At 52.7% G+C, this 10,095-nt stretch overlaps 2 protein-coding genes across 2 annotated transcripts; one reads left to right on the top strand and one right to left on the bottom strand.

Annotated features, from left to right (window-relative positions):
• Positions 1 to 6,501: 6,501 nt before the first annotated feature.
• On the bottom strand, positions 6,502 to 8,397 carry LOC128338873 (uncharacterized). Its single transcript, XM_053281998.1, has 2 exons — positions 7,882 to 8,397; positions 6,502 to 7,055 (listed from the first exon to the last, which is right to left on the bottom strand). Exons 1-2 carry the CDS (start codon positions 8,159 to 8,161, stop codon positions 6,703 to 6,705), a joined length of 633 nt encoding a protein of 210 aa, XP_053137973.1. The 5' UTR covers positions 8,162 to 8,397; the 3' UTR covers positions 6,502 to 6,702.
• IER5L (immediate early response 5 like) lies at positions 8,296 to 9,840 on the top strand. Its single transcript, XM_053281996.1, has one exon. The coding sequence runs from the start codon at positions 8,646 to 8,648 to the stop codon at positions 9,804 to 9,806; it is 1,161 nt and encodes a 386-aa protein (XP_053137971.1). The 5' UTR covers positions 8,296 to 8,645; the 3' UTR covers positions 9,807 to 9,840.
• The last annotated feature ends 255 nt before the right edge of the window (positions 9,841 to 10,095 follow it).

Below are 10,095 nucleotides of genomic sequence, written 5' to 3'. Positions count from 1 at the left end.
CGGTGGTGTGACAGCCGGCCAACTTCCTTCCCAGGCCCGAGACACGGTCTTCCTGCCACCTCCCATCTGAGCTGCGCCCAGATCCATTTCCTGACTTTGTGCGGGGCAATAACCATCGCCTGGCTCTGTCCGGCCGGTTCCTCTCCTTGACTCCCGGGTTTCTGCACTGCCCGGCCCTTCCCCAGGCAGCACTCTTGTGTCCGGAGGAGCAACCCACCGACACATATCCTCCCCTCCAGGGCAGAATCTCCGCATCCGGCACAAAATTAAGACTAATAGGAACATAGGAAGCTGCCTTCTGCTGCGTCCGACCATTGGTCCATCTAGCTCAGTATTGTCTACACCAGGCCTGCTCAACTTTTGCCTCCCCCCACCTACCCCGGCTGTTTTTCATTTTTAGATTTCATTTTTTAGATTTATATCCCGCTCTGCCTCCGAGGAGCTCAGAGGAATGCTTATCACATGCTTATCACATGCTTATTTGTATCCCAACAACAACCCTGTGAGGTAGCTTAGGCTGAGAGATACAGGACTGGCCCAGAGTCACCCAGTGAGTTTTGTGGTGAAATGGAGATTCGAACTCGGATCTTCCCGGTCCTAGTCCAATTGGCATTGGAGGCCAACGAGGGACGAAGCTGAGCAGCCCTGCTCTACAAAAACTGGCAGCAGCTTCTCCAAGGTTGCAGGCAGGAGTCTCTCTCAGCTCTATCTTAGTATTATTTCACTCATTCATTCATTCATTCATTCATTCATTTGATTGATTGATTTCTACACTGCCCTTCCAAAAATGGCTCAGGGCGAGAAATAACCGAGAAATAATAAATAAATATGCTCTTCCCAGAGCGGCCCCATCCCCTAAGGGGAATGAATATCTTACAGTGCTCACACATGCAGTCTCCCATTCAAATGCAAACTGGGTCAGGCCCTGCTTAGCAAAGGGGACAATTCATGCTTGCTACCACAAGACCAGCTCTCATCCCTGATAACAACAACCACAATTATGATAATGGTGATGGTGCAGGTTTCTGGTAATATTGCTTGGAATCCCAACTGTCTTCATGTACATTTCTTTCCAAAGGAGGTGCAAATGTTATGATCCTAACTGGAGAGCCTACAGGCAAAACAGAAGTCCCGGCAGACTCCTGGAGATATTTCAGTTCCATAAAAATCTGAAGGAAAGGGCAAAAAGCCAAGAGTGGGCCAGGAAAAAAACACCACCCCCAAACAGCCCCAAGTTAACTCAATGGATCGGAATGTTCATGGACTCAGAGGGCAGTTAACAGACAACCACGTGGGTAGAGCTAACGGAACTCTTTGGTGAAGCGGCATGGGGGCAGAGGAAGGAGGGCTTGAACAGAAAGAGGAGGAACATTCTTCGCTTGAAGAAACCTTCCTTAAGATAGTCACAAGCACTTCTGCTTCTGAGCGTGGGGAGGTGCCTAAAACTTTCACCATGCTCATGTACAGGCTCAGATAAGACATGTGCACTAGGGATATAGATTTCCTTCTCCCATCCAATCACAGCTTCTTTTTGTACTCAGAGGGATGTACTGTACATATTCCTCCTTTATTTTATACTCACACAACACCCCTATGAGGTAGGCTGGGCTAAGAGATTGTGATTGGCACAGGATCGCCCAGTAAGTTTTGTGGCTGAGAGGGGATTTGAACCCAGGTCTCACAGACCAAAATCCAACACACACACTTTTTAAAACAGTAATAACGTGCCACTACACAATCCTGGCCTGGTGCAGAAATCTGACATCTGATATAACTGGCAACAGACTGCAATGAAGATTAGAAAAATGTATTGTTGTGAATGTGAACATAAGTTACTGATGTAAAGTTCCTCCTGTAGAAGATTGTAGCAGAGCTGAAAAGCACTTCAAGAATACTGGATACAAGTTTCTACAGTTATTACGGATTATCACTAGTTCTATCTGCCTTTGGGCCAAATTGCACCTCATGGCAGTGGCCCGTTTTGGCAGGGCATGATGGGAATTGTAGTCCAGCAGCATCTAGAGATCCAAGATTGGGAACAACTGAGTTAGGATAGGATCCAAGCAGAGCCAGTCTTGTGGTAGCAAGTATATACGGCTCCTTTGCTAAGCAGGGTTCACCCTGGTTTGCATTTGGATGGGTGCATATGAGTACCGTCTGCTGTAAGACATTCCCCTTAGGGGATGGGGCCACTCCGGGAAGAGCATCTGCCTGTCTGCATGCAGAAAGTTCCAAGTTCCCTCCCTGGCAGCATCTCCAACATAGGGCTGGAAGAGATTCCTGCCTGCAACCTTGGAGAAGCTGCTGCCAGTCTGGGTAGTCAATAATGAGCTTAGATGGACCAAGGGTCTGACTTAGTATAAGGCAGCTTCATGTATTGCTAAAGAGGTCCCCTGTGGAGAGTGGGCTTTAGCACACAGACTTGGCATTTTCTGGAGAGCAGGGTCTTTAAATTCCCCAGCGCTTCTAAGGAAGTTTTGCTCCAGTCGCATTTATGGGGATTCATTTGTGACTAAATGAATTAGTAACAAAACAAGCCTGGTTTTCCCAAACAGACATGTCATCCAATAAAGTTCTGATTAACAAATATAGGAAGCTGCCATCTACTGAGTCAGACCATTGATCCGTTTAGCTCAGTATTGTCAACACTGACTGGCAGCGACTCCCCAAGGTCACAAGCAGGAGTCTTTTTCTCTGACCTACTGGAGATGCGGACAGGGGTTGATCTTCTGCATGCAAGCAGATGCTCTACCACTGAACTACAGGTTCATCCCCAAAATGCATCGGATAATGGGGAAAGGGGACAAATTATTGTACACCCCAAATAAATGGTCCTTGATGACACTCTGGTGAAGACCGTGATCCAACAGCAGTATCTAATCTCAACTGGCTGAGAGCAACATTCTCAGAAATGGCATAGTAGGGTTTTGGTGATCAAATAATTTTGTCTTAAGATGACAAGAAAAGAGAAATAAGACAGTTATTGCAGTTTTATTCAGCAAGAAAGCTAAAAGAGAGGCTGCGTGCCTCACAGTGTTTCATTTTTCATTCTGTTACCTCAGATCCAACAGGTTTATCAGGTTTTTGAAACCATGCAAAACCTGCAAAACCTGTTTGGCCAATTGTGTGATGAGTGTTCAGATCAACCCCAGGGATCCTCTTTCAAACCCACCTTCAACTCTTAAAAAAAACCACAACCCTAAAAAAAACACTAGCCTTTGCTGTTATGACTAACAACCATAAATTAAGTACTATTGTGGCAAATAATTTGCTGTTATGGATCATAACCGTGAATTAAGATCTCAAGGTCCCAACTTGGACCTCAGGATCTTTTCTAGAGGCCCTGTCTTTTTGGTGGTGGCCCCTCATCTATGGAACCGCCTCCCCAGTGAGGCTCACCTGGAGTCATCACTTTGTCCTCTTAGATGTCAGGTGGAGCCCTTTCGATTCACTCATGCTTTTTACCACTTTCGTTTTTTAAAGTTTAAAAAAGGTTTTATGTGGCTTTTTGGAGGGATGTGCACAAATCGCGACTCCACATGTGTGTAGGCCATGTGCATTCCTGCGTTGCACAAAGATACCTGGGGGAAGAGCGACGTTGGTGCGCAAAGATCCAGGAAATGGTGGCGAGAGGAGAAGGATGCACTTGCTCTCCTCTGTTTTAAAGGTGCCCGGGATGTGCTTCGAATCGTGCCTCGAATCACGATTCGTGCACATTCCTAGTATTGTGTATTTTCTACTGTAATTTGTTTGTCTTGTTGTATGTGTTTTAGCTGGATGTTTTAATTGTTGTGTTGTTGTGACCTGCCCAGAGAACAAATTGTTAGGGGTGGATAATAAAGTTGTTGTTGTTTTCTTTTTCTTATTCTTATTATCATAACATGCGTAGAACAGTGTACCTGCCTGGAAGTGTAAGAAGTCTGTCTTGTGCGAAATAACTCTTCAAAACTTTGGCCAGAATCTTTGGAATAATATTTCCCGGCTTTGGGGTCTTTAAGGAAGCTAGAATGTCCCTTAATGCTCAGATTCCAACTCTCCGCGCATCGGGAAAAGCCACAGAAAAAGAAAAGAAAAGAAGAACGGGGTGAGACCCACCTCTCTCCAGACTGTCGGCACGATATCTTGTTATGTTTTCAATGCCATCGCCAAGACGCATAAATTTTTCTGTGCCGTTATGACCAGCAGCAACCTTCTTGGGGGTCTTCTTTTGCTTCCTGTTTCTAGATGTCATTCTAGAAGATCAAGCCATGTTGACAGCGGCCCCCAAGGACAGCAAAGATGTCTTGAAATTTCTCCAGCCCAGCAGAGTCCCTGGGTCAAAGAGCTTGTGCATGTGTGTGTCTGTGTGTGTCTGTGCACACCATATATGCCTGACATGATCTTTGTTTGGATATATATTGGGGGTGGTGGGGGTGGTATCTTTTTGTTTGTTTTTTGAAATGTCTTCCTTCTTTACATACAGATCCTAGCCCAGCATTAGCATTTTAATTGGGATCTGTCTGTCTGTCTGTAGACAGAGGAGAGTTGGTCTTGTGGGAGCAAGCATGACTTGTCCCCTTTGCTAAGCAGGGTCCACCCTGGTTTGCATTTGGATGGGAGACTACATGCATGAGTAAACAGACAATTAGCGCGGGTGGTTCCCAAACTGTGTGCCACAAGAAGGTCAGACTGTGGTTCCCTACTGCCCCCCACCAAAAGGTCACAATCTAAAAAGATACACGGGCAGGCGTGGAGGCAGCTGAGTGGCGCGCTGGGTCCAGCCCCGCTCAGCAGCCCCCTCCAAATACGCCCGTGCACATGACGTCAAGCGCATGGGGTCGTGACTCAGGCTCCAGAGGAGCCCAGAGCAAACTCCGCCCTCCCGTGGGAGGGGGAAGTTCTCTCGGGAGCCTGAGCCACAGGGCTTTGGCGGCCTTTTCCACTGGTGGCCCGGGTTCTTTGAACCCGTTCGCACAATAGTGGCTACGCCCCTGAACACAGGCACCACAACAGTTGCTGTCCCTCTGCTAGAGCTGACCTTGTGGTTGCAAGCATGACTTGTACCCGTTGCTAAGCAGGGTCCACCTTGGTTGCATATGAAAGGGAGACTAGAAGTGTGAGCACTGGAAGATATTCCCCTCAGGGGATGGAGCCGCTCTGGGAAGAGCAGAAGAAGGTTCCCCTCCCGGGCAGCATCTCCAAAATAGGGCTGAGAGAGACTCCTGCCTGCAGCCTTGGAGGAGCTGCTGCCAGTCAGTGTAGACCATACTGAGCTAGATGGACCAAGGGTCTGACTCAGGATATGGCCTCTTCCTATGTATCTAGATATAAAAGAGAACATTGAAAGGTGTCTTTCCCCCCAGTTAGCAGGGCTAGAGATCAGTGTTCCCTCTAACAGGGATTCCCAGATGTTGTTGACTACAGCTCCCAGAATCCCCAGCTGTAGTGGCCTTTACCTGTTAAAGGGATTCATTATTAGGAATTCTTGTTTTATTCTATTAAACAAGTTAAGTCTTGTTTTATGTTACTGTATATACATTTGTGAGCCGCTTTGAGGTCTCCCAGACCAGAAGCAGGATATAACGTTCATCAGTCCACACATCCTGGAGTCCGCTTGAGGGCTTCCTCGGCTCGCAAAGACCCAGCCCCTCGGCTTATGTGGGACCTTTGGAAACTCTGGCTTCTTTCCTCCCAGGACTGCAGAGTTCTCAGACAACTGCCTCTTCTATTACGCCCATCAGCCCTTGCAACAGCAGCACCTCCACCTCCCTCCTCTCGCCTTCTGGCAAAGTTTCCTCTTCCATCCTTCAAGCGGCTTCCCTTGCACTTCTAGGCTCTGTTTTAACTTGCTTCTTCTGAGAGCACAGTGGTTGTTGCCCCGGCTTTCACAACACACACAGCACGTGCAGAGGACTGCTTTGCCTCCGTGTTCGGATGGCGTGGTTTGTAGGGCACATGAAAGCACAGATGAGCCGGTGTGCTCGTGTTCAAGCTAATGTGATGCAGCAAACCCAAGCAGTTCAACAGAGTTTGTCCCAAGCAAGCTTTTGTAGGGTGGACATTCAACAACCAGGGGGCGGCAACCCAAAATACCCTGTTCCATCAGCCCTGACAGGCCTGCTCAACTTTGGCCCCGGAGCTGTTTTTGCACTACAACTCCCATAATCCCCAGCCACAGTGGCCAATTGCCAGGGATTGTGGGAGTTGTAGGCCAACATCTGCAGGAGGGCCCAAGTTGAGCAGCCCTGAGTGGGGAGCATGAATCAAGGCCTGCGATCTTGATCTAGATGTGCAGGCAGGCAGAAATGGGGGAAGAGGGATCCCAGCCCCTGGAAGTTTAGGGATTTAAGTGTCAGAACCAGAACGTCTGCTTAATTCCAAAAACCAGGAAGATGAGCCGTTCAACATTTGGATCCCATTCTGGTTTAGGTTCCTCAGTATGTCTTATTTATTTATTTATTTTAATATTTATTTTAGAAAAACAACAAACTCTTCTGCTTACAACGTACTCTGTAAAAGGAATACAGTGATCACTGTTTAATTTATGGATGGATGGATAGAAGGATAATCCGTTTAGTTTTGAAGTTTCAAAAGGTTTTACAAGTAACACAACCCTGCAAAGCATACACACACACCCTTTGAGGCTATTCTACTATTCTACCATCCTTCCTCCCTCTGCCACCGCTCAGCAAAGAGCTACTTCAGAACAGTCACCTACTCCTGCTACTTCTCCTCCCCCTCCTCCTGTCCCTTCTCCTCTTTCTCTTTCTCCTGCTCCTCTTTCTCTTCTTTCTCCTTCTCCTCCTTCTCTTGCTTCTTCGAAGTCCAGCTTTCACATTCATACAGTGTCATGGGGAAAACCATTGTCTGAACGACTCTAATCTTTGTAGGTATAGACACGTCACGGCATCTCAATATCCTTTCCAAGGCCTTCATGGCAACCCTACCAAGTGCTAGTCTGCAGCGTATTTCTTGACTGCTGGATCCTTGACTGTTGACGGTCAATCCTAAAAGACAGAAGCTCTCCACCACTTCCATGTCTTCAGGATCAATCCCACAGCTTGGCCAAGACAAAACTGGAGATTTGGGGGTGGGGGAGTTGGAAAATAAAACAATTCCATGACAGAGTTTCAAAACAAAAATCTGAACATGCACTGAGCCTGCAATACTATCAGATAGCATAGTATTCAGTGAAACTCAGTGAAACATACTTCAGAGGAGGTTGGTTACATATGAATGGAAGACTAAATATGTGAGTATGGTAAGAGATTCCCTTCAGGGGATGGAGCCGCTCTGGGAAGAGCATCTAGCTTCCAAGTTCCCTCCCTGGCAGCATCTCCAAGATCGGGCTGGGAGAGACTCCTGCCTGCAACCTGGGAGAAGCTGCTGCCAGTCTGTGAAGACAATACTGAGCTAGATAGACCAATGGTCTGACTCAGTATATGGCCGCTTCCTATGTCTGACTCCTGCAACTCAAATGCATCTCACCAAGGTCTACTTTGGTGTCAATACGCCTAGGGCATTTAATTGGTCTCTTTAGGGTTGACTTCAGTGTTGCTCACTGATCTCAGTAAGGCTTACTTCAGAGTAAATACGCGAGCTGCAAGTCTCTCAGTGGGGCAGCGGGGCTTCTGTCAGGCGAAAAAGGATCGCGCTCTAAGCGTCCATCCTATAGATATAGAATTGTTGGTGCTAACGTCTAGGCGCATTGGTTGGTTTTTCTTTCCAGAAGAGGAAAGCACCATTAGTTTACTTCTTTAGAGAAACGGGTATTGATCTCCGCGGGGGCGTCTTGCACCTGTGGGGAAGGCGGGGAGGAGAGGGAGGATCGGAAGCAGGAGGGCCGCTCCCTCCCCTCGACGCCCTGCCCAGTTCCCTCCCCGCACATGGCAGAGCGCTCACCTGAGCGGGGCGGCCGGGAGAGCGCGACAGCGGACCAGCCGCGCGTCCTCCCGATGCGCCTCCAAGACCCCGCTTGGCGAGCCCCCTGGCCCCGCCAGCCTGCCCCGAGGGGCGCCAGCCCTTCCTCCCTCGCAGATCGGACTCCCCCCGGCCCCATCCGGACTGCTGCAGCCGCCGCCGCAGCCGAAATCGCTCCAGCCCGCTGCCTGCCACCGCCACTCGCTTCTCTCCGGAGAACCTTCCAGCCAGCCAAGAAGAAGCCCCCAAGTCTGTTAGGCATTTGAATAGCACAAAGGAACCGCCTCCCCTTGATTGGCCGGCCGGGCCTCTCTGGGGCGGGCGGCGAGTGCCAATCGAGCCGGAAGGCGGCCCCTGATTGGGGCAAGCTGCCGGGGGCGGGGCGGCAGAGGCCATATAAATAGCGGGGGCTGGGCCGGCCGGCGCTTATTGCCTTGCCTCTCCAAAGCGCGGGCGGCTGGAGAGAGGAAGGCGAGGAGGTAGCAGCGGCAGCGGCAGCAGCTTCAGCGGAGGGCGCAGAAGCAGCAAGGGGAGAAAGGGGTGGGGTTCGCCGGCTGCCCAGGGCCACGGCGATGGTGCGCGCCTGAGGGGAGCTGCCACCGCCGCTCTCGGGCGTCGGGTCCTTGCCGGCTTCGGGCGGCTCCTCCGTCCGTCCCTGCGCTGGGGTGGCCGCGGCGGGCCCAGGCGGGCGGCTGAGGCTGCGGGGCCGCCGCCGCTGCCGTCGCCGCCGGAGAAGGCACAGGAGGATGGAGGGCGCCCTGGACGCGCAGAGCCTGATCGCCCTGTCGCTGCGCAAGATCCACAGCTCGCGCACGCAGCGCGGCGGCCTCAAGCTCCACAAGAACCTGCTGGTCTCCTACGTGCTGCGCAACGCCCGGCAGCTCTACCTGAGCGAGCGCTACGCCGAGCTCTGCCGCCGCCAGCAGCACCAGCCCTACCAGGAGGGCGGCGGCGGCGGCGTGCTCTTGGGCATGGCTGCCGCGCCCGGAGCCGAGCTCTCGACGGCGGACTTCAGCCCTCTCCATTTGCCCGGGGGCCACGCCGGGGACCATCACCACCACCACGACGCCGGCGGCGGCGTCCAGCAGGGCCAGCTGCGGAGCTGCGCCCTGGCCAGAGTCGGCGGCGGCGGCGACTTGGAGATGCCCGCCGGCTGCGCCGCGCTGCAGGACGAGGAGCCGCTGGGGCTGCCGCTGCCCCAGCAGCCGGCCGCGCCGTCGGGGCTCTGCAGGGACTCCTCGCCGCCCTTTGACCCGCGCGCCTCGCTGGGGCTGCTCTACGCGGCGCCCGACAGCTGCGGCTTCGCAGCCGCCGGCGCCCTGCCGCCGTCGGGGCTGGCGGCCGCCTCGGCGCCGCACTGCTCCAGCCGCACCACCGTCTTGGACCTGGACACGCACGTGGTGACTACGGTGGAGAACGGCTACCTGCACCAGGACTGCTGCGCCCAGTGCCCGTCGTGCGGCGGCCAGGGACTCGCGCCGGCGGCGCCCAGCCCGGGCTCCAAGCGCAAATACTACCCGGGCCACGAGAGCGAGGAGGACGCCGGAGGAGGGTCGGCCGTCGGAAGCGGGGCTCGAGGAGGAGGGGGCGGCGAGCCCTCCCAGCCGCCGCCGCCGCCCCACCCCGCCTTCGCCCCTTGCCCCAAGCGCGCCCGCTTCGAGGACGCCTTCCACCCCGAGCCGCCGGAGCCGTCCAACATCTCCAACTTGATCTCCATCTTCGGCTCCGGCTTCAGCGGGCTGGTCAGCCGGCAGCAGCAGCACCATCACCACCACCATCCCCACCACCACCACAACCAGCAGCCGCCCACGACGACGGACTCGGAGCAGCCGCTCAACGGGCAGCTGTGTAGCAAACAAGCTCTCGCTAGCCTGGGAGCGTGGACGCGGGCGATCGTGGCTTTTTAGACGGGGCGGGCAGCCGGCTTGGCTCTTTTGGGGGGGCGGGGGGAGGGTGGGGATGGAGGGGGGGCGCACGATGACCCTGCAACAAAGACTGAAGCGGGGGTGGGGGGCGAGAGCGGAGGACGCCGAGAGGAAGGAGCCCCAGCGCGCTGTTTTATAAAAACAATTGTACGATCCCACACACAAATACTTCGGAAATCTTGGGTCTTTATTTTTGCAGAGATGATGATGATCACGATGATGATGAAATAGTACCTATTTAAAAAAGAATTCTCTTGTGTCTTTGCTCGGG

The sequence above is a fragment of the Hemicordylus capensis genome, chromosome 17 (assembly GCF_027244095.1).
Source record: "Hemicordylus capensis ecotype Gifberg chromosome 17, rHemCap1.1.pri, whole genome shotgun sequence".
In the NCBI taxonomy this organism is placed as follows: Eukaryota; Metazoa; Chordata; class Lepidosauria; order Squamata; family Cordylidae; genus Hemicordylus; species Hemicordylus capensis.
Note: the sequence above shows the minus strand (reverse complement) of the source record. Positions and strands in the feature narration are given on the sequence as shown.